Genomic DNA, 26,187 nt, shown 5'->3' with positions numbered 1-26,187 from the left:
CGTTGCCTTGTATAGCTACAATGTGATATGGGTTTTGCTCATTATTGAAGGCCATACGACGGTGACTGATATAGTGTTGTTTACACACTGGCAGATCCAGAAATTTTCCTAAGTGGGACCCATTGACTGCCTAAGAGGGGGCCCGCTCCAGTCACGCTTCAGTGATTCCCTATATAAGCAACCAATTTTTTTCCAAAAAGGGGGTGGGGGCTGGGGAGTGGGCCCCCTGCCCCCCTAAATCCGCCTCTGTTACACCACCATCTATCTGGATATCTAGTGGAAATATTTGTCTCACTGGACGATCATTTTAACATCACATTGTTGTTATAAACGCACTAACAAAGAAAAGAAAAAATTACCTGTGACACATAATTAACTTAACTACAAAAAGTTAAACAAACAAAACAGAAAATACGGATGAGATCAAACAGAGATAAACGTATTTGAATTCATCTGGTTAAAATGTTGCCAAACTACATAATTGTAACCGGTCAAAAGACTTTTGAATAAGCATTGTTAGGAAATGCAAATATAAAGACTTTTAAAATACTGTATCAGTGATATTGTTTGCCTTAAATTAGTGGAGAATAAAGGCTTTTTCCCCTGGAGAAAAATCCCAATTTGAAAAAAAATGGCTTAAAATTATTCCCCAGAAGACAACTTTTTTTTTCCAAACAGTGCAGTCTCAGAAGTAATTGGGCATGAATACAAACTGAAAAACACTCATTTAAACAATTTTCTCGCCTAAAATGACTATACGTGCACATTTGAGGCTCTATTTAAGTATCATCACTGACAAAATGGGTCTTATTTTAAAGCAGGGTTTGACTCTTGAAAATGGGTCTGTAAATTGAAGTTTCAGTCAAATTTATGGTTTATTTTAAATTTCCTAATTTGATGAAAATGACGCATATTTTCCTAATAAAAAAGGGTAGAAGTAGTTATGAAAAAAGCCAACAATATCACTGTGTATCGTGTGAAATGTGAATGAAATAAGTTGCCACAGGATGTAGTAAGCCGCAATCAGTCTGCACAACAGCTGCACAATCAACGTAAGGTTTAAAATGATATATAAAATGATGAAAAACAAATGATTTTGATATTATCATACCATAGGCATAGACAAATATGTCTCAGATTATATGAATTCATAACAAAGACGGTCAAAAGGTTATAAGCACGGGACTACCAAAACTTGTTTTATTGAATTTACAAATTGATTGGCGCCATATTTCGATCTGCCGGCAATGCAAGGTGCTGAACTTTGTTGATGTTAATTTTAGTATCCGATAGAATGTAAACAAGGTAAAAAAAAAATCAAGTGACCAAATACCTTTGTAAATTAGAACAGTGAAAACTTTAATTAATAGATTAGGTCAGTGCTCTACCAGTGGCATGTTAAAAAAGGGGGTGGTGTCATTTTTTAGCGGCTCATGCATTTATCAAAACAAATAACAAAGAACAATAGTAAAAAATAAAAAAAAACTAAATAAAACAGAAATATATCATGTGTTATTAGACCTTGTTCCTTCAGATAATTTATCTACTTATCCTCGTGTATTTATATTGTCAAATTGTATTTTCGGCCCTCGAGTTTCGACCCAACATATTTTTCCGAATTTCTCTTTTATATGTTTGAACCAGAGGCGGATTTAGTGGGGCCCGGTCCCACCCTTTTTGGGAAAAAATTTGTTTGCTTATATATAGGAAATCACCACTGGTGGCTCCAGAAATTTTCCTAAGTGGGGCCCCATAGGGGGACCTGGGGGGCCTGCCCCCCCTTTTGTGTGAAAAATTTAGTTGATTATATAGGGAATCATTGAAGCATGATTGGAGCGGGCCCCCCTTAGGAAAGTTCTGGATCCGCCACTGGGCCCATTGACTGCCTTAGGGGGGGAGGGGGCTGGGGGGGGGACGGGGGGGGGGGGGGGGGGGGGGGCGCCTGCTCCAGTCATGCTTCAGTGATTCCCTATAAGATAAGATAAGATAAATTTTATTTTCCAAATTAGGTCCCCAGGAGGGGGGCATATACACATAACATATATAATTGATACAACATACAGTATTTTACATATTAACAATGTAAAATAAACTATTGAAATAGTCATACAGGTATTACATACCTGCCAAGTTTTGAAAGTGCCCATGGGGGTTTTAGTGCGCGACAACAATTTCAAAGGTTACAATTCTTTGCGCCGACTATTTTGCATGTGCTGTTTTGTGGTCTAGAAAAAGTGTCATATTTGTAAGATGAGCTTACATGCCTTTTTCTAAAGTTTATTTGCATGATTCTAGTTATTATATATCAGTAGAAAAGATGAACATGTAGCTGCAAGACCAGGAATTAATTTCATGTGTAAGGATGTTAAATAATTGTTGACTTTTCCAATTTAAAATTATGCACAAAGAAAGACCTTTATCAGGTTGGGAACAACACCTAGGGGTATCCCCTCAATGTAAGGACATTAAAAACCACTTTTTAATGTAAAAATTAGCACATTTTCTGAGTGATATTCATATTATTTAAAGTAACTTTTCCCAAAGAATTATACATCTTATGATCTATCTGGTATAATATGGTCAACACATGTCCAAGTATTATGGTATGTTCATGGCCTAATATATCATGTATATCTTCTTTATTTTTCAAAATAATTGGACCCTACATTTAGAACAGTAGTTCTAAATATAATGTCAGAATTTCCCATTTAAATTAAGTTAAATAAAAATCTACATTTTTCATTCTTATTTTTCACAGAAGTAAAATGACCCCTTGACTAAGGGAAGTCCCTCATTTAAGGGATTCCTCATGTGGGTTTTTTTGTTTTGTCCATGTGAAAAACGAAAAATAGTACATTAAATGATTTGGTATTTTAATTGAATCATGTGAATACATATCATTTGTTACAGCAAGTGAAATATCAATAAATTAGTGAATAAACTACTATTTATTATCTTTATGGTAGTACTGCATCATTGAAGTTTGTCAATCAACCATGCTTTTATTGTTATTCTGTGTAAGAACCTCCTTGCAGGTGAAAAACCATTTGCCATGTTTACGATTTTAAAAAAACAGAGGAAATCAACACAAGTTCAAAATCTAGGATGTTAGAATTATCTTGAGAGAAAACGTTTTTGATTGGCTGATTAATTTGATCATGAGAAACATAGAATTTGATTGGCTGAACACGAATGTCTTCCTTGGACACAGTTCAAAATCGGGAACCATCATATTTTTCGTGTAGATTTTCACAAAATCGTGTTTTAGAGGGTTTTTCACGATCACGATCGTGCAATCGTGACAAAGGGTCAAAATCGTGTAATACACGCCTAAATCGTGAAAGTTGGCAGGTATGGTATTATTTGTTAAATAAAAAAGTATTTGAGAGTTGCTACTCCAGAGATGTGGCAAACCCCATTTATTTATTTACTTGATTTTATAATATTTTGCTGAAAATGTAAAAATTTAAAATAAATGATTGTTTAGCTGCAACAGACACCAAGGGACGATGCTCTAGGATTGTGATCTTAAAAGCTCTAACAATCCTCTTCGTATCTGATGCAGAAAAACAAACACAAATGGAAAAAGTTCATGTATATTCACGTAAATAGGTATTGAGAATAGTGTAGGTTTCCCTACTGCAACAGACACCAAGGGGCGGTACTCAAGGAGCTGTGGTGTTTACACAGTCCTCCTCGTGTCTGAAGCAGACAAGAAAGCCACATAATTAACAATTTTTCGAAATAAATTTACATGAAGCAGTAAGAATAGACTTATCTTCTGTGTTCATAAGCCATATCAGTTTATCTCTTGTGTTAAGAGTTAAAAAATTGGGGCAACTTTTAGTTATCTCTTGAAATAGATGATTGCGGTCATCATTAAATTTAACACATTGGAATAAAAAATGATATTCATCCTCCACATCTCCGGAGTTACAACGAGTACAAGTTCTATCATTTAGGAGAGTACCCTGATACCTTCCAGACTCAATTCTTAAGTGGTGTGATGAAATTCTGAGCTTTGTTAAGCTTCGTCTCTGTTAAAAATTCCCAATAATGGAAAGATATTTTTCTCTTCCAAAGACTGATTTGAATGTAACATAAGTTCTAAGTTTACCATCTGAATGCTTTACCAATTCAGTGTTCCACAAGTCTATAAAATATGATTTTAAATTTTTTTTCATATTAGCTTTGAAGCTATTAATTTTTGGTAATGGTGAAGATAGATGATTGATGTCTGGGATCATTTCAAGAATTGACTTCATAGAGCCATACCAATATGTTTTTTTTGAATGAGAAAGATTCTTTGATGTTACATAAGCATCTTTAAGAAGAGAAAATTGGGAATCAAGATTTTCCAAGCGATATCAGTAATTTAACATGGATTTAACCATATAGTATAGTGGGAATCGTCCTAGCTAGGATAAAATTCCAAAATTCATGGATTTTTTATGAACACCTAAAACAAGTTTACAAATTTTTATATGTAGTCGCTCACATTTTAAACTGGAATAGATTTTTTCAAAGGGTAAAGTTCCATTTCTGAATCTTGCTGATAATGGATTAAAAGTTCACCATATTTCAGACCCATATACATGTAGGAGTATTGGTTTTATGGTATGATCAAATACATATAAGCTGGTACTTATGCTTGGATTAAGTAATAATAAATTCTTGTACAATTTATAATAAGCCTTCAAGGACTTTTTATACAGTTCATTTTGAGCATATGAAAATGACCCTGATGCACTAAAGTGCAAACCAAGATATTTATAATTATTAACACTATCAACATATTTTTCATAAGTAAATTTTTCACAAATGCAACCAAATTTTTTCTCAAAAAGGGGCTTCCCCCTAAATCCGTCTCTGATCACTGAAGTGTGACTGGGGTGGCTCCTCTTATGCAGTCTGTGGGCCCCCACTAATTAAAATTTCTGGAGCTGCCACTGTGAACATAGGCATGCCTAATATTTTGAGAGTCACTAGTAATAGTATACTTGTGCATAAAATCACTTTCTCTGAAATATATTTCGATCTTTAAATTATTTTTTATTATAATTCATTGGATCGATGGCCTCTTTGTTGACAAAAACAAGCGTCTTGTGTTTTTGTAATATAATTTTGATATCTTTTTTGGACAATTTGTACACATTTCAAAATGAGGCACATGGGAAGCCTTGTATGATCTTGTATATATTCATGTTTTTGTTGAATACTTTAGTTAATGCATTGTGAAGTGAGGTTTGTGAGTATTGTCAGTAATTTACACTGACAGACTGTTTTTTCTGTGAATAAAAATAAACTGATATTTTATTTTTCGGTAAAAAGCTGTAAGGAGCATGCATATTTTCGTATGCAAATTACCTGTAAGTATTACAACTTACCATATGACAGTCATGTGACTTAATGACCTTGAAGTTAACTTTGCATGCAAAAAGACCTTAGCCATATTTTTAAAGAAATTGATAATTTTAGATGGTTTCTTTGGGAAGGAAGGTAAAAGTGGTATTAGTGGAAAAGTACGAAAATGTGATATCAAATATAAAATCATAAATACTTAATTATTATAACTTTATTTGGAAAACCTTCACCACACGTAAAGTCGTATCATTTGCTATTGTTACTAAGTATAGCAGCCGAATATGACATCATGCGGGCATGAGCTGCATACGGGAAGTGAAAGAAGAATTAGGTCGAAAACGTAAGAAGGTGGAAAACACAATAAGAGACGACACAATATTTGTAAAATACAAAAAAAAATAAAAAAATCTCAAAAGTGAGTGTGGCTTTGACCTCTCTAGTCATACCAACCAACTCTGGCTTGTAAAATAGACCCATTTACACTTGTATGCAAATTTTCCGCCATCACGTAGAATCACACAGGTTCCCTTAAACTATGACATAACAATTCAAAAAATTTGATGTCACAATAAAAAAGTGATTTTTGCTTGACATCAAAAGGTTATTCGGAGGCGATCTAAGGTCATTTGGAGACAAAATTCAGCTAAATACCAAAAGTGTAAATATGTTTATAACAACAGGGCAATATGAATATAAGAAAAATGAGAATCATGGTCTTTTGTGGGAAGAATTATATGGGCTATTTCAAAAAAAAATGATGCCTTTCCTTTAAACCTTTGTCAGTCTCTTGTATGATACTATATCTGTAATGTTTTTAGGTCAGATAATGTATTATGATTAGTTGGTCCTAACTACCAAAGATAATAGCAGTATGTGCTCTGTTTAAAAAATATTGTCTAAAATTGTACCTCAAAATGTCAGGAGTGTAACGCTTTTAGTGTGACATTTAGAAGAAAGCATGTGCATTCATTGATGATATAGAATAAATAAGGGCAGATACAATACCAAACAATATCTTTCATCCAACTATTATATCTTGACTATGATTTCTTGTTTAATTCTTCCATATATTTACATTTTTATGAGCCTCATAAGGTAAGTCAAATAAGTTTGTGTTAAAAAAAAAATGTTAGTAAAAGTCAATATGCTGCCAGAAAATGTCTTTGTAGGTGAAATAACATGTTTCTGTACATCTTGCACGGTTTATTCTTTTAGGTAAGTATCATAGCTTGGCACAGGTGCATCCAGTTGACCCTGAAGTTCTACTACTGGAATATTATGGTTACAATAAGAGGACTACCCAGGTCTGTCAGGAGTGTAACAACTGGGTTAAGATGTATTTTTTTAAGAAACAATGTTGTTATAGTTGTTGTTTTTTCTTGAATTTCAGTGAACATTACCTGTTACAGTTTATCAGTAACAAACATGCCATTATTACGGCCTTCATTGCTGTTGTATGCTCAATACTTCAATGTCAGGAGTGTAACACAAAAAAATGCCTTATTTCAATCTTATTAGCAAAGGTAAGTTATTGGAAGAAAAACAAGCTGACAATTATTATAAAATGACATTACTACACCTCAGCTTAACACAGAATACAAGTCTACATCATTACTTTTGAAATTTTTGAACTAAAATTGCAATTGAACTAGCTTGTTTAAATGTGTTACAGTCCTGACATACAAGTATTGAGCATAAACAAGCAATAAAGGCCATAATAATGGCATGTTTGTTACTGAAAATATGCAACAGATGGTGTTCACACTCAAATTCCAGAAAGGAAAACCAATAATAACAACATTGTTTCTATAAAAAATAACATGAATGTTACACTTAAACATTTTAAAGCGTTACACTCCTGACATTTTTGGGTACATTTTTGGACAATTTTTAATATACAGAGCACATACTGCTACCAACTTTGGTAGAACGAACAAACTTATCATAATACATTATCTGACATAAAAACAGCATATATATAGTATCAAACAAGAGACTGAACAAGGTTTAAAGGAAAGCCATCTTTTTTTTTAAATAGACAATTAGCAAAATTTGTAAATATGTAAGGAGTATATAATTTTTTTTAACCTGTTCTTAATTTGCACTAAAATAATATGTGAAATATAAAGACTCTACATGATTTCAGGTCAGTTTCAGGTTAAAATATGGAAGCAATAAATTATGGTCAGGAGTGTAACATTTTTTACACTCCTGACAAGTTTCTGATGTTGCTTATCTATAACAAAATTCAACATGATTCTTTATTAAAATAATTGTAACATCTTTACAATGTTATGAGAAAGCTGATCTGTCTTGTAAAAGTGATTTTTCTGCACACTATTCACCAAAGATTCTTAAAAATTAAAGTGTAATTCTCATTAAACATATTAAAAGTTTGCTCTTTGCTCAGAAATTAAAAAAATATGTAACAGGGTTCGACACTAACGCTAGCCCGCTAGCCCGAGACTAGTAACTTTTGTGTCGGGCTAGTAAATGTCCGTGGCGCGGTAGCCCGAGGGGCTAGTAAATTTATTTGTCATTGAACATCAATCTGTTGTACTTTCGGCAAAGTACAGTCCAAACGCCGGTCATATCTGACAACTTTGTGGAATATTGTCTACACTGGTTCCACGACCTCTTTATTATACAGATACAGATACTGGAGGGTAAAATTTCTACCGTAAACCAGTCGCCATATACAGTCAACTCGGCCTAAGATTACTCGGCCCTTAAAGTAAGAATGCACCAGGTTTCAAGATAACCCGTTTTGAAATAAACAATAATTATACTGCATATACATTTTGGTTTTATTATATTTTATCATTAATCACAACAGAGATCCTGATAAATCGTGTGCATAGTTTAGCCTTATCTATTACATAGTCGTCGCGTAATTAGTTTAAATTGGAAATGTCCTTTCGTTCTAAAAATAGAGCGTTGAAAGGTTCCCTGTTGAAATTTCCCTTTACTCCAAAGGTACACGTAGTGATGAAAACTTTTCGAACTTCTCTGTCTTTATCGAATTAGCGTTTGTCATGTCGTCATAATTCATTTCGTATTGCTCGGGACTTATCATACAGTTGCAATGTACTGAAACGAAAGTAAATTTCCGATAATATTAAATGTGATTAGCTTCTTTTTGAGAGCTGAGGGGGTGATGATGATAACAAGACTAAGCCATTAGTATCATAAAGCGTCCATTGCACGTACCGGGATGTATGCATGTCATAATGCATTAGCGAGAACAGGGTTAAAACTCGTCATGAGACAAATTAGTCCGAGATTACTCTGTCAGACGTCCAACGGCTGTTTTGCCAGACAAGCTGGGGCCGTGGGACGTCAGAGCTCGTCCCACGGCCCCAGCTTGTCAAGCAAAACAGCCGTTGGACGTCAGAGTATTCTCGGACTAGAAACAAATCAGTTGGAACATGAAGACTCAGCATCAGAAACCAAAAGTAAAATAGGGGACAAGTTAACTTATTTATGTAAATAAAATTAATCAAAAACATTGTTTTTTTTAAATTTGATTATTTTAGTTGATGAGTTTTTTATAAGCAAAAAAAGTGTCCCATTGAATTGTCTTCTGATATTTCACAATTCATCTGTGAAATTTCGTTCTGGGACAGAATATCACATTTTTAAACTATAGAATAGACTTTTTAGTGTCCCCCTTAGTGAAAAATTGTCCCAAGTGCTTGGACATAATTTCATGGATGTTTTATAAAAATATGTCACAAGGGACAATTTTTCATAGTGTAGCTATTTTTTTCTGTCCCTAAAAAAGGGAAATAATTTAGCAATCATTGAAATGTTTTACTCAATTCATTAACAGTAAAAATGCAAGTTTTGACAAACAAATTCCTGCCGTTATGTTTCTTTGGTGTTCATTTTTAAATTATTTTTTTTTTTTTTTATGAAGATAACAAGTATGAAATAGTTATTTTTCAGACTGAAAACATCTTCTTAAAAGGCCTCAGAATGCAGGATTTTGCATCTAAATTTCAAAAAATTTATGGGGGGGCATGCCCCCAGACCCCCCTAGCAAGTTCGCAGGCCTACGGCCTGCTCACTCGTGGGCCGTTGGCCCACTCACCGGGCTACCTGACACAGAACAGGGCTAGTCGAATAAAATTTTTACTAGCCCTGGGGGCTAGTGCCTACAAAAGTTAGTGTCAACCCCTGAATTTATGTAATCAAATATCTAATAAATTTATTTATTTGTGAGATTGTAAATTTAAAATAGATATCATTACTGATTTTCTAAACATTCCATTAAAAAACAGTCTTACAGTTACTGAAAAAATATGTCAGGAGTGTAACAAAAGGATAAAAAACACATGTTTGTATTTTTTAAATGAAGAAAACTTAGAATTGACTGAAGCAATTGTTGTGAAATTTTCAGAGGATGTAATTAGATCATATATGTTTGCTTCCTTATACTTTTTATATTAAATTAAAGCTTTTGCAAAGAGATATAAAAACTTTTGAAATAAGATATTAAAGAATACACTAAAAATTGGTGAAATTTAAATATTTAAAAAAAAAAACTGTTTATAATTAAAAAAAAATTGCAGGAAAATCATTTAGTACCTTTATTGCAACAAACAAAAAAATTACATTGATATTTATATTCTTATTTATGTTTGTCAGTTGATATTATTATTATGTTGTTTCCTTTGAAAAGTGGATGAATTCTTATGAGTAAAATGTTGTTAAAATTTTTGTTTTTATTATTTTGCATTAACCCTTGGTAGTTTTGTAAACTTGAATGTCTCTGGATTAAAGAAAAATGATAGAAAAAAGATTAGCAATGACTTAATTTTTTACCATGTTTGTCACACTTTGGCATCATTTTTTTTTAAATAGCCCATATATGGAATAAATGAAGCATGACTGAAACTAGTCCAAATAATTATGACTTTAATATGATGTCATGGCTATTTTTACTTTTTACTATGACGTCTTCCTGCGACTGCGTAAAAGAAAAAAATATAATAGCCTTTCAAAATGTCATAATTATTTGGACTAGACTGAAACAGGCCCCCTCTTATGGCAGTCACTTGACACCCCCTTAATATAAAAAGTTCTGGATCTGATACTGATTAAAACAATGAAAAAGTTAAACCCATAACATTGAGTCTGCTATTAGAGGCACCTACGTGATAAAATGTGATAAATACAAAAAAATATGAAAACACCAAAATATTTTACATTTAAACTTATACTGCATTACATGTAACAGTATTGGTTCATACCAATTTTAAACAAACTAAGTTCTCTAGAAGGTCTCATGATTTTTTGGAAACTTTAGTTTTCACCACAAGAACTGGTGGTGGAGATTTATTTCCTTGAGGGTATCACAAGCCCAGTAGTCAGCACTTTATTGTGCTGACATGAATTATCATTGATATTGTTATATTTATAAATTAACTGTTTACAAAATTTTGAATTTTTTGAAATACTAAGGCTTTTCTACCTCAGGCCTGAGGCATAGATTAGCTTAGCTGCATTTGGAAACACTTTTAGGAATTTATGATCTCAATGCTCTTCAACTTTGTACTTATTTGGGTTTTTTAAACTTTTTTGGATTCAAGGGTCACTGATGAGTCTATTGTAGACGAAACGCATGTCTGGAGTATATATAAAATTTAGTCCTGGAATCTACGATGAGTTTATTTGACCATGTTGACCACAACATAACAATTTCAAGTTAATTTACAATTTACCCAGTATGTATTTGCTAAGTATGTTTAAATGAACATATGTTCCCATAGTTCAGGACTTTATTAATTTTAGGCTGAAAAATACAGGCAATGTTTTGATGTTTATGCAGTGTTTTATATTTAAAAAAAAAATTCCCTACCTTGCTACTTAGCTTTTTTTCAGCATTCAGAGCTCCAGATAAACTGCGTTTTTGCGTGATCACGCAATACAAATAATAAAAAACCCAATGCAATTGCCCATTGTAGGGTTCAATAACCCAACTAATTCAAAGAAAAACCCAATTATATGCCAAAACCATGAGTTCTCCACCCTTTTATTGGCTACTGTTTGTGTTATTTACCCTTCCGTTTACAGTGGTCACGTAAATCTTTTTTTATAATATTTATAATTGGAAATTTCCTTTCGTTCTAAAAATAGATCCCTGGATCAAGCAGCTGAAATGAGTCCCTGTTGGAGTTTTCCATTGCTCAATATGTACACTTGTTTTTGAAAACATTTCGATCTTCTCGGCGTTTATCCAATTAGCGTGTGTCATGCAGTCATATTTTTTTCGCATCGCTCTGGATTTATCATAACATACATTGAATTAAAACAAAAGTGAACATGGTGAATGTCCGGTAAAAATATTGAATAGAAGCATGTTTTCTGCTTTTTAGCTCACCTGGCCCAAAGGGCCAAGTGAGCTTTTCTCAGCACTTGGCATCCGGCGTCCGTCGTCCGTCGTCTGTCGTCCGTCGTCGTCCGGCGTCGTTAACTTTTACAAAAATCTTCTCCTCTGAAACTACTGGGCCAAATTTAACCAAACTTGGCCACAATCATCATTGGGGTATCTAGTTTAAAAAATGTGTCTGGTGACCCGGTCAACCAACCAAGATGGCCGCCATGGCTAAAAATAGAACATAGGGGTAAAATGCAGTTTTTGGCTTATAACTCAAAAACCAAAGCATTTAGAGCAAATCTGACAGGGATAAAATTGTTCATCAGGTCAAGATCTATCTGCCCTGAAATTTTCAGATGAATCGGACAACCCGTTGTTGGGTTGCTGCCCCTGAATTGGTAATTTTAAGGAAATTTTACTGTTTTTAGTTATTATCTTGAATATTATTATAGATAGAGATAAACTGTAAACAGCAATAATGTTCAGCAAAGTAAGATTTACAAATAAGTCAACCTGACCCAAATGGTCAGTTGACCCCTTTAGGAGTTATTGCCCTTTATAGTCAATTTTTAACCATTTTTCGTAAATTTTAGTTATCTTTTAGAAAAATCTTCTCCTCTGAAACTACTGGGCCAAATTAAACCAAACTTGGCCACAATCATCATTGGGGTATCTAGTTTAAAAAATGTGTGGCGTGACCCGGCCAACCAACCAAGATGGCCGCCATGGCTAAAAATAGAACATAGGGGTAAAATGCAGTTTGGCTTATAACTCAAAAACCAAAGCATTTAGAGCAAATCTGCTAGAAGTAAAATTGTTCATCAGGTCACGATCTATCTGCCCTGAAATTTTCAGATGAATCGGACAACCCGTTGTTGGGTTGCTGCCCCTGAAATGGTAATTTTAAGAAAATTTTGCTGTTTTTGGTTATTATCTTGAATATTATTATAGATAGAGATAAACTGTAAACAGCAATAATGTTCAGCAAAGTAAGATCTACAAATAAGTCAACATGACCAAAATGGTCAGTTGACCACTTTAGGAGTTATTGCCCTTTATAGTCAATTTTTAACCATTTTTAGCTCACCTGGCCCGAAGGGCCAAGTGAGCTTTTCTCATCACTTGGCGTCCGGCGTCCGTCGTCGTCGTCGTCCGTCGTCGTCCTGCGTCCGGCGTTAACTTTTACAAAAATCTTCTCCTCTGAAACTACTGGGCCAAATTTAACCAAACTTGGCCACAATCATCATTGGGGTATCTAGTTTAAAAATTGTGTCCGGTGACCCCGCCAACTAACCAAGATGGCCGCCATGGCTATAAATAGAACATAGGGGTAAAATGCAGTTTTTGGCTTATAACTCAAAACCCAAAGCATTTAGGGCAAATCTGACATGGGGTAATATTGTTAATCAGGTTAAGATCTATCTGCCCTGAAATTTTCAGATGAATCTGACATTCCGTTGTTAGGTTGCTGCCCCTGAATTGGTAATTTTAAGGAAATTTTGTTGTTTTTGGTTATTATCTTGAATATTATTTCAGATAGAGATAAACTGTAAAAAGCAATAATGTTCAGCAAAGTAAGATCTACAAATAAGTCAACATGACCAAAATGATCAGTTGACCACTTTAGGAGTTATTGCCCTTTATAGTCAATTTTTAACCATTTTTCGTAAATCTTAGTAATCTTTTAGAAAAATCTTCTCCTCTGAAACTGCTGGGCCAAATTATTTGAAACTTGGCCACAATCATCATTGGGGTATCTAGTTTAAAAATTGTGTCCGGTGACCCTGCCAACTAACCAAGATGACCGCCATGGCTATAAATAGAACATAGGGGTAAAATGCAGTTTTTTGCTTATAACTCAAAAACCAAAGCATTTAGAGCAAATCTGACATTGGGTAAAATTGTTAATCAGGTGAAGATCTATCTGCCCTGAAATTTTCAGATGAATTGGACAACCTGTTTTTGGGTTGCGGCCCCTGAATTGGTAATTTTAAGGAAATTTTGCTGTTTTTGGTTATTATATTGAATATTATTATAGATATAGGTAAACTGTAAACAGCAATAATGTTCAGCAAGGTCAGATTTACAAATAAGTCAACATGACCAAAATGGTCAGTTGACCTCTTTAGGAGTTATTGCCCTTTAAAGTCAATTTTTAACCATTTTTCGTAAATTTTATATATCTTTTACTAAAATCTTCTTCTCTGAAACTGCTGTGCCAAATTGATCCAAACTTGGCCACAATCATCTTTGGGGTTTCTTGTTTAAAAAATGTGTCCGGTGACCTGGCCATCAAACCAAGATGGCCGCCACGGCTAAAAATAGAACATAGGGGTAAAATGCAGTTTTTGGCTTATAACTCAAAAACCAAATAATTTAGAGAAAATCTGACATGAAGTAAAATTGTTAATCAGGTCAAGATCTATCTGCCCTGAAATTTTCAGATGAATTGGACAACCTGTTTTTGGGTTGCGGCCCCTGAATTGGTAATTTTAAGGAAATTTTGCTGTTTTATATTGAATATTATTATAGATATAGGTAAACTGTAAACAGCAATAATGTTCAGCAAAGTAAGATCTACAAATAAGTCAACATGAACGAAATCGTCAATTGACCCCTGTAGGAGTTATTGACCTTTGTAGTCAATTTTCAATCTGCTTCCTTTGTTTAATATTCACATAGACCAAGGTGAGCGACACAGGCTCTTTAGAGCCTCTAGTTCATAAATCTTAGTAATCTTTTAGAAAAATCTTCTCCTCTGAAACTACAGGGCCAAATTTAACCAAACTTAGCCATAATCATCATTGGGGTATCTAGTTAACAAAATGTGTCCAGTGACATGGCCAACAAACCAAGATGGCCACCATGGCTAAAAATAGAACATGGGGGTAAAATGCAGTTTTTGGCTTATAACTCAAAAACCAAAGCATTAAGAGCAAATCTGACAGGAAGTAAAATTGTTGATCAGGTCACGATCTATCTGCCCATGAATTTTCAGATGAATTTGATAATCGGTTGTTAGGTTGCTGCCCCTGAATTGGTTATTTTGAGGAAATTTTGCTGTTTTTTTGTTATTATCTTGAATATTATTATAGATAGAGATAAACTGTAAACAGCAATAATGTACAGCAAAGTTAGAACTAAAAATAAGTCAGTATGACCAAAATAGTCAATTGACCCCCTAAGGAGTTATTGCCCTTCATAGTCAATTTTTAACAATTTAAGATTTTCAATAACATTTTCCACAGAAAGTACTGTTATAGATAGAGATAATTGTAAGCAGCAAGAATGTTTAGTGAAGTAAGATCTACAAACACATCACCATCACCAAAACACAATTTTGTCATGAATCCATCTTTGTCCATTATTTAATATTCACATAAACCAAGGTGAGCGACACAGGCTCTTTAGAGCCTCTAGTTTTGAAAAGCTGAGGGAAAGTAATGATGATAACAAGACTCAGCCGGTGTTTTAAGGAAGCGTCCATCGAACGCACGGGCATGTGTGGGTACCTTAACGAGAACATTGCTAATAAACACAGGGTTTCATCAAAAATCAAATCAGTTGGAAAAAGTGAAAGGCCAAATCAAGTATGACATGCTAAAGCATCAAAAACCAAAAGTTCTAATAAAAGACAACTAAACCCAGATTTATGTAAATTGAATAAAACAAAAATATTCAAGTATAATTAGAGTTTATATACTATTTTTTTTTCATTTTATGGTTATTCAATGAATACACACACAGGCACTGGTCTCAGAATTTATTATATAAAGGTATAAGACTAGTGCCTGTGAATACACATATCCGTTTTTGTGAGAAAATACAAAACTGGCAGAAGGTTTGAAACGGGACACAAATTAAACCTACAATTGCTCCTCAGTGAATAAACCAAATAAAATAGCTAGCAAATAACCCTAACCCTAAACCAAATAAAACAGCTGAACAAAGAAAGAAACATATATATAGTATCAGATGGAAAAAAATCTGGGGTTGATATTGCCTATAGATAAATATTCAATATTGTGTTGATAAAAAAAACCAATACATTAAGTAAATTGGTGGTGAAAAACTAAATTTGGTATTAACTTGAGGGGTGAATTGAAATTGATAATGCAATTAAAAAACTTTATCACCCAATTTTATAAGAAAATGGTGGGTAAAAACCCCAATTTGAGAATTCTTATCTGGAGCTCTGCAGCATGTAATAATGTTCAGTAAACACACATAATTTTTTATTTGGTCTCATATGGCAGCTTCATTTGAGGTAATTAGAAGTGTGGCTTAAAAGTCAGAACAGAAAATATAATAACTTTTATCTTATTCTATACTTTTTCTTCTAGTCATTAGTTTCTATGTTACGTCTTGTGTGCTATTATTTTGTCTGTTGGTCTTTTTCTTTTTTAGCCATGGTGTTGTCAGTTTATTTTCGACTCATGAGTTGAACTGTCTCTCTTGTATCTTTGGCCTATCTTTTTCTTCATAAGTGTGTACACATAACCATTCATTCAACTGGCAAACCATAAAGTAGCCTTAAAATACTGGTCAGTCTGTTGCTTGAATGATGTTAGATAATTGTCGAGCCTGCAACTTTTGTTGCAGAAAGCTCGACATAGGGATAGTGATCCGGTGGCGGCGGCTACATGGGCGGCTATGGCGGCGGCGTTAGCTCACTTCTTAAAAGCTTTATATTTTAAAAGGTGGAAGACCTGGATGCTTCATACTTTGTATATAGATGCTTCATGTTACGAAGTTTCAGTCAGTCACATGTCCAATGTCCTTGACCTCATTTTCATGGTTCAGTGACCACTTGAAAAAAAAGTTCAATTTTTTTGTAATGTTGAATTCTCTTTTATTATAAGCAATAGGATAACTATATTTGATATGTGCGTACCTTGCAAGGTCCTCGTGTCTGTCAGACAGTTTTCACTTGACCTCGACCTCATTTCATGGATCAGTGAACAAGGTTAAGTTTTGGTGGTCAAGTCCATATCCCAGATACTATAAGCAATAGGGCTAGTATATTCGGTGTATGGAAGGACTGTAAGGTGTACATGTCCAACTGGCAGGTGTTATCTGACCTTGACCTCATTTTCATGGTTCAGTGGTTATAGTTAAATTTTTGTGTTTTGGTCTGTTTTTCTCATACCATATGCAATAGGTCTACTATATTTGTTGTATGGAATGATTGTTAAGTGTACATGTCTAGCGGGCAGATGTCATGTGACCTTGACCTCATTTTTATGGTTCAGTGGTCAAAGTTAAGTTTTTGAGTTTTGGTCTTTTTATCTAATGCTATATGCCATAGGTCAACTATATTTGGTGTATGGAAATATTTTATGATCTTTATGTCAGTCGAGCAGGTTTTATTTAACCGTGACCTCATTTTCACGGTTCATTGCACAGTGTTAAGTTTTTGTGTTTTGGTCTATTTTTCTTAAACTATAAGTAATGTGTCAACTATATATGTTGTATAGAAGCATTGTTAGCTGTACCTGTCTGCCTGGCATGGTTCATCTGACCTGGACCTCTTTTTCAAGGTTCATTGGTCTTTGTTTAGTTATCTTGGTTAATGTTAAGTTTATGTGACAGTTGTAATAAAGCTTAGCTTTATACTTAGGACTATCAACATAATATCAATGATTAGTATAGAAGGCGAGACATTTCAGCGTGTGCACTCTTGTTTTAAAGCTGTTATGGAAACAAAGGATCAAATTCTTCAATCATTTCTTCCATATTGTTTATGTCCAATTTCAGATGATGCAGTTCTGTGTGAAATACATTGCAATTAAAGTCATTATAAGTTGCTAGTTCCATACTAATATAGTTCATCATTTGATAGTTATTGTATAGCTACTTTCTGCATAATTTTTTTACTTGTTTATTTTCAGAGTTGTTTGAAGACGTAGAGAAATGGACTGTGGAGATAATATAGACCAAAAAGTAAGGGAAAAGAGTCTTATGGAAAAGCAGTTCCAGACGGAAATAATTAACAGAAAATGTAGTTCAAGTTTGGATGAGTTGACTAAATATGAACGGACCGATATTTGTGGAGAAGGTAGAGAATTTGACCAACAAGAGGCAAGTGACACAGATTCTGAAGATGAAACTTGTAATTACGGTGATGGAGTTGATTCAGTAACATTTGAAGCCATTAAACACATCATTCTTGATTCAATTTTAGCTACAAGAAAAATGAAGAGTAGGTCTAACGATGCAGAAGGATACTTATCAGCATTATTGGGAATCTGCACTAAAGAACAACGAAAAGAGCTGATGAAAGTTAAAGATGATTATCATCACGATCATGTACCTTTGTCATTAGCTTGTAAGATGGGAAATCTAGAAGTAGTTAGGTTTTTAGTGGAATATTGTGAAGCAGATGTGGAAGGCTATGAGAGTAATAGGAGGCCATTGCTTTGGGCAGTAGCCAATCAGAATGAAGATATTGTCAGGTATTTACTGGAACACAATGCTGATGCTGGAAAGAACATAGGAGCAAACTTTAATTTATTGATGTTTTCTATGAAAATCTTTACACAACCACCATTTCAAACATTTGGTTATGAAGTTGATGGTTATGATGATGACGATGAGGACTCAAGTGAAGATGAAGAGGAAAAGGAAAAAGACAAAGATGAAAACAAACATGGAGGAGATGAACATGAAATTAAGGTGGATGAAAATTCAAATGAAATTAAATATGATGAAAATGTAAATGAAGTAAAACCTAAAGGAAAACTTGAAGATAAACAACCTAGAGATGACATGGATAAGGAAAAACATAAGGATGACCAAGATGAGGAAAAAGAAGAAGACAGAAGAGATGAAAAACCTGAAGAAAAGGACAAAGAATGTGAACAAATTCCAGTGCCATTTTTACCAAAACTTAAAATTGTTAAGATGTTGATAGATAAAGGAGCAGTAGAGAAATGTTCGGATGTTCAACTTTTTGACATATTTACAACTATGACAACATTAGAGAATAGAGATGTCATTAATTTAGGTGCACCAGAAGATCTTTACAAGGCTGTTCTACCATTGCTGTTAAGAAGAGTTCCGAATTTGGCAAATATAAGGAATGCTCAGGGTATTTCTTTGTTAGGTTACGAGATGTTACATAAGGAGGTTCTTACAAAGTGTCCTGTATCAAACTATATGAAGAAATATTTTAAGAAAGGAAATGGAACTGATATCAATAGTGCAAATGTACTTAAAAATTATACAATACCTAAATCAGATAAACAACAAGAAACTATAGAAACCAATGTTGATACCATATTAAAATATTGCACTATTGATTCAACAACAAATGAAGTTATTTTGAGTGAGGATACAACGGTGGAGTATCAGTACATACATCCAGTGGTCTATTTAGCTTGTGCTGGTAAGAGACTCATCTCAGCTTGTTTAAATAAATCACAAATTCCATTCCAAGCCAAATTTGATGCTTTAGAAGCATCTGGGGCATACTTTGCTGCAAGGGAATATTTTAAGGATGCCATGAATTGTTGGGAGGTTGCTGACCTAATGAAGGAAGAAAAATTCAATCAAAATGGAAATGGAGGAAAATATCCAGTTATCTCACACTGGGAGAAAGATGTTATTTGTAAAGACATGAATCGTGTTGCTGTTAACTTACTCAACCCAATGGAAGGTATGCCTCATGTACACATGGACTTAGTATATGCTGATATGTCAGAAACTGCTTTGGGTGTTGCTATACAGGTTACTGCCAGCCATGAAAAATGGGTCAAGTGTGGGTCAGTGCCGAAATTATCTGTCAGTCCACCGGAAACTTCCTTCAAATTTCATCTAAATAACCTCTGTCATCAAAAGGAAACTGCAAAATTAGAAGCAGAAAGTAAGTCAGATGGAAAAACAGTCAAAACAGGAGACAAAGAATCTGCTGCAGGAGACAAACAATTTGAGTCACAAGACAAAATATCTGTTACGGACAGGAAAGCATCTGATACAAAGGATGATAAATCTGGTACTAATGTTGAAGATGAGGTCACTGATGATGATGAGGAAGACGAGGAAGATGAAGAATGGGAAACAGATGAAGACGATGAGGATGATGATGATGAAGTATCTACAACATCTGAAGAAGAACGTGACACACGCATAGCTTTACTGTTGAAGTCTGGCTTAATTCACGAGAGACTAATGGGTTATGGTAGTTTTGAGACATTGAAGTCAATACAAGCACTAGCTAATGAATATGAAAGTGAAGACTTTATTCAGGAGTGGGTAACTTTAGTGGTCTACAGCTTTCCATACTTTATTAAACATATTTCACAAGAGGAACGCTTTATGATGAGGGACATATTAAAAACAGATACACTAAAGAAATTTATTAAAGATTTAACAAATTTGTTTTTTACAATATTAGTTGACGAAGAATATGATATGCTATCGTATGACTTGATGATGGCAGTTTTTAAATGTTTCTTCTTGAACTGCCTAGCTACACCAAAGAAACAAAGATATTTCAGTGATATGGCTCCACTGTTGTTGACAATCAAAGTTTTAAGCAGATATGAGAAGTCAGAGGAAGAGAAATGTAGATTTTTGGGCTTCATGAAGAGAGTAATTAAGGATGACCTTAGAAACTGCTATGGCCAAAGTCTGCTTCATTATGCTTCACCAGTTATACCTGAAAATAGCAGAGAAGGAAAGATAGGTGAAGATTTGGAGGATGTAGTCATAGGATCAGAGGAATTAGTGGAGATTTTGTTATCTCTGGGATCTGACCCAAACTCTGTTGACGATTTTGGAATGACACCACTTCATATATGTTACCGTGTTATTTCTGTTGAAACAAGTAAATTAAAGAGTAGTAGATTAGATGATCGGTATGCAATTATCAACTCCCTTATAAAGTCAGGGGCTCATCCAGATTGTTTGGATGCTAGAGATAAAACACCAATCTTCTATTCTGAATCATCCTCTACCCAAATGTGTCCTGTTGGAAACCGATCTCTACAGTGCCTTGCTTCTGCTGTCATTTTGGACAATTGTATACCATATAAAGGACGTCTGCCATCAGACTTGTTCCCATTTCTAGACTTACACAGGAAAAAAGGCAAGTCTAAATCCAAATCGAAATTTCTACAGGAGCTTAAACGTCCAACTCCATCAAGAAATTACTGGGTTATATAACTACTACAGGTCAATGCTTTTTTGACACATGGCAGCTGAAATTTATCTCCATACATATTTGATGATTCAATGTTTTGCTCATTGTAGCAAGCATTATGGCAAGACGTTTTACTATTTACTCTAACTTCAAGATATTTCATATAATATATAAGATATCTCATATAATATATAAGATATCTCATATAATATATGAGATATCTCATATAATATATAAGATATCTTATATAATCCAGTTTTTACAAGATATCTTATAAACTTTATAAGAAATCTTAAAAATTATATGAGATATCTTATAAACTATATGAGATATCTTATATACTTTATAAGATATATTATATATACTTTATAAGATATCTTATATAGTATATAAGATATCTCATATAATTTATAAGATATCTCATATAATTTTATTTATAAGATATATCTTATATATTATATGAGATATCTTGTATGTTTTATAAGATATCTTATATAAAAATTATTTATTAGATATCTCCTAAAGTTATAATATATCTTATAAAAACTTGATTATATAAGATATCTTATATATTATATGAGATATCTTATAAATTGTATGAGATATCTTATAAACTTATCTTATAAAGTTTATAAGATATCTTATTTAATTTATAAGATATCTTATATAATTTTCTTTTTAAGATATTTAATATACTTTATAAGATATCTTTTAAAGTTTATAAGATTTCTTCTGAAGTTTATAAGATATCTTATAAAGTATATAAGATATCTTATAAATATTTTTTTTATATAAGGTATCTTATAAACTTTATAAGATATCTCATATAGTTTATAAGATATCTTATATAAGATATCTTATAAACTATTTGAGATATCTTATAAATATTATTAGGGTATCTTGAAGTTAGAATAAATAGTAAAACGGCTTGCCATAAAGCACAGTATTCTTAAAAGACATCAATACATTTTAACAACTATCATGACTATAGTAAATTTTGTGAAAATTCTATACAATCATGATGATGTCATATAATTAAATGCATAAATGTGCATGTAGAAGTACCTCAAGGCAAAAAATCATAAAGGGGAGTAACTCTTGAAAATCTTCATCTTTTGTTGTGCATTAATAGAAAAAAGACATATACAGGATAAAAAGTGTCAAATCAAATATTTTTTTTTTAAATGTTCAAATATGTGACCCGCCATGACATTTGCAGGCTTATGGAGGTAGAACGTCATTGTTAGAAAAATTATAAACATGATAAATATCGAGATTCAATGAAATACGTTTGTATTTGTGAAGAAGAGAAAAACACTTTCCTTGGCTTCTTTTTTGCTGACGCAGGACTATACATCATATATAAGTTTTGAAGAAGTTTTACTTTATCGTTTTAAGTGAAAAATATTTGTATCTACATTTTAGATAGATACAAAAAAAAAATCAAATTTCTGCTCTATAGATTCCCTTTCATAAATGAAATATGAAATATATCCCTAACAAATGCACCGTATAAAATGCATAGAAGAGAACACCTACTTATAAACTGTTAAGCGTCGCATACTAAGTATAGAGACATGCATAATAAATCTAAATTGAAAAAAGGAATTCTTAAAGCTTACTTTGACAAATTTTAAATTAACTTCATTTCAACAAGTTTAAATTACATGTTCTAAAATAGAGCTACAAAAAAAAAATGCTCTGCTTTATAAATTTTCTTTCATAAATGGAGTCTGAAATATATCTATAATAAATGCACCGTATCAAATGCATATATGAGAACACCTTCTTATAAACTGTTACGCGTCGCATACTTTGTTTAGAGACATGCATGATAAATCTAAATTAAAAGACGAATTTAAAAAAAAGGAATTCTTAAAGCTTACTTTGACAAATTTTAAACTAACTTCATTTCAACAAGTTTAAATTACATGTTCTAAAATAGAGCTAAGAATTGTTTGTATTGTAGTAAATTTAAGTCTTTGAAATTTTATTCAAATACGCTATTGAACATTACTAAGAGCCAATAAATACAATAATTTTGTATTTTATAAATTAATGCCTTCAATAAATAAAAGCCGTCATAGAACAGTCTCATTTTCATACCGATATTCGAAATGACTCGTTTCATTGCTATTACAACAAATATGTCATAATAACATGATAGAGAGTTTTGTTTCGGAATATTCTAGATAAATATACAAAAAGCAAATTTTAGACACTGTACCCTCCTAAGCCTGGAAGTGGCTAGTCACGTTCTACCTCCATAAGCCTGGATATGTCGTGGCTGGTCACATATTTGCATTGATTATGTTGATAACAATTTTTATGATACAAGTTTTAAAGTGTCAATAATAAAATTACTACATTTTTGCTATGAAGTCAAAATTATGTTATAATTTGAACAATTAAATTGTATATTTATATCAATTATTGAAATGGTAATGAATAATCAAACAATTATCTATTTATTGTTAATATTGATCATGTTGATAACGACTTATTTGAACTCATTTTTAGCTCACCAGGGCATGTGAGCTTATGCCATCACTTGGTGTCTGTCATTGTCTGTTATCTGTTGTCTGTTTCAAAAACTATTTAAAAAATCTTCTCCACTGAAACTACTGGGCCTTATACTTCTTAAGTTTAACTAAATGTTCCTTTAGGAATCTAGTTTATGAAATGTATTAGAATTTTTCATCCATAAATAAACATGGCCGCCATGGCTAAAAAATAACACATAGAGGTCAAATACAGTTTTTGGCTTATATCTTAGAAATTAAAGCATTGATTTAGAGCAAATCTGATATGGTGTAAAATAGTTCAATTTGTCAATCTATCAGCTCTGAAATTTTCAGACAAACCTAACAACCCATTGTTGGGTTGCTGCCACTAAATTGGTTATTTTAAGAAAATTTTGCAGTTTTTATGCTCCATTTATGGGCATTATGTTTTCTGGTCTGTGCGTCCGTCCGTCCCTAGTCCTGCTTCAGATTAAATTTTTTGGTCAAGGTAGTTTTTGATGAAGTTGAAGTCTAATCAACTTGAAACTTAGTAAACATGTTCCCTATGATATGATCTTAATGCCAAATAAGAGATTTCCCCCATTTTCACTGTCCATTGAACATAGAAAATGATAGTGCGGATTGGGCATCCATGTACTTGCGACACATTCTTGTTTGTTATTATCTTGAATATTATTGAAGATTAAATAAGCTATAAACAACAAAAATGTTCAGCAAAGTAAGATCTTCAAAAACGTTTTTCGATGACCAAAATTGTCAATTGACCCCTTACAGAGTTATTGCCCTTTTAAGGACAATTTTTCAAAAGTTGTTTATGTTTTTTAACTTTAAAAATATTCTCTAATGAATCTAGTATAATTTTTTTATTTTATTTCCTTTTATGTCAAGAAACATAGACTATGGCTAAAATGGAACATATGGGTAAAATGCATTTAATGCTTTGAAGAAAATAGATACAATGAACCTTTAAATGGCATTTTTAAGCCACTCATTAATATATATTAAAAAACAAGAATAAATCATTGATGAAAGATTTAAGCAAAAAATATAACAGGTGAGCGATTCAGGCTCTTGGGAGCCTCTTGTTTTGAGTTTTGTAAGCACCTGAACAGGACCTGATGATCATATTCATTTTTCATCAGACTCGGAATACAAAATCACATGAACAGATGACCTCTATTATGATTTCAAGGTTGAAACACAACCATATCTCTGTAACAACATATTAGACTACTCTGCTTCACAGCCTTGATCAGGCTTCATGAAACTTAAGTATAAATAATCACAATAAAGAAAGGATGACACATTAGGTCTACATTTTAAAAATTCAAACTAAGGTCATGAATTAAAAGACAAAATATATAGTGACCATGTTTTAAAACTAGTGCTTATGTATTAATCAGCTGCAAACTAATTGTACAGTTTTGTTAGAGTTGAATTTGTTAAATATGTTGGTTGTTTTGTTACAAAGTTTAAAGACTTTTCTCTTTATGTTGGTTGATATTCCTGCCTTAAAATTTAATGAATATTTATTGATTTAAAAAAAGCTGTCTTGCATTAAATGGCATTTTTACATCTACATGTAGCTCTACAGTTTTCTGCTTTAAAAAAATATATTTCCTATAGAAAAGTAAGAGTTGACATTTTTCATAATTTTATTTTGAAAAGTAAGAAATTTGAATTTTTTCTATTAAAGGAATTTTACAAACCTCCTGCAGAGGTAAACCAAATTTAAATAAAAAGTTGATCCTGTGGCGTTTAAAAAAAGAATATATCAGGTACAGTAATTAGGGGTACAGGGTTAGCAAACTTTTTACCCAATCTTATTATTAAAATCTAATTTTTATATTCAAGTTTAAGTAGTGAATAACTTATTTTTTTCCAACTAAATCCTGAATACCTGGTATTTGAGACAAACACATTTTTTTGTGTATAAAAAAGGGGAGATAATTCATCAATGAAAAATATTGATATTATTGGAGAGAAAATAAAACAAACTGCTATGAATATTGTGTTGAATTAACTACCTCACCTGCAACAATCTACATGCGAATAAAATATATATAATAATCATTTATGTTATTGTTAAATTGATTTTTTGTTCTCAGTTGTATAGAATTTCTTGAAATAGACGAAAGAAATTCTACAATATTTTCTATCTGTATGAAATATCATGAATTTAAAACTTTGAAAATCTTAATTTGTTAATAATTAAATGTTATATTAAATGGTTGGCAAAAAAAAATAAACTTGTAATTTCAAGCCTGACATCTTAGAATTTGACATTTTGAAGTTGGCTATAACAGTTGCAGTAGATTTCAGAAGTTACAGACAAGTGCTGTGCATGCTTCATACCTTGAATGCAGATGCCTTATGTTATCAGGTTAAGTCTGTCATATGACCATTGCCCTTGACCTCATTTTCATGATTCAGGAACTGATGGAACCATGTTATTTATTTAGTATATGGGATCTTTGCAAGGACTATATTTCCGTTTGACTAGGTTCACCGTACTATGAACTCATTTCATGGATCTGTTATCGGGGATATTTTTTGTGGTCTGGTTAATTTTTCAGGCACTATAAGTAACAGATCAACTAAATTTCATGTATGAAATAATTGTAAGGGTGTACATGTTTGGTATGTTTCATAGTTCATTTGTCAATGTTAAGTTTTAGAAGTTTGGTCTATTTCTCAGATACTATAAACTATAAGACTATATTTGATTTATGGAATTATTGTAAAGGTGTACATATAAAAAAGAACATGTGGTA

General features: G+C 32.7%; 1 protein-coding gene across 1 annotated transcript; it reads left to right on the top strand.

Annotated features, from left to right (window-relative positions):
* Positions 1–1,214: 1,214 nt before the first annotated feature.
* On the top strand, positions 1,215–21,036 carry LOC143080751 (uncharacterized). Its single transcript, XM_076256759.1, has 2 exons — positions 1,215–1,305; positions 17,638–21,036. Exon 2 carries the CDS (start codon positions 17,660–17,662, stop codon positions 20,909–20,911), a length of 3,252 nt encoding a protein of 1,083 aa, XP_076112874.1. The 5' UTR covers positions 1,215–1,305; positions 17,638–17,659; the 3' UTR covers positions 20,912–21,036.
* The last annotated feature ends 5,151 nt before the right edge of the window (positions 21,037–26,187 follow it).

This window comes from Mytilus galloprovincialis, chromosome 6 (genome assembly GCF_965363235.1).
Source record: "Mytilus galloprovincialis chromosome 6, xbMytGall1.hap1.1, whole genome shotgun sequence".
NCBI classification, from domain to species: Eukaryota; Metazoa; Mollusca; class Bivalvia; order Mytilida; family Mytilidae; genus Mytilus; species Mytilus galloprovincialis.
Note: the sequence above shows the minus strand (reverse complement) of the source record. Positions and strands in the feature narration are given on the sequence as shown.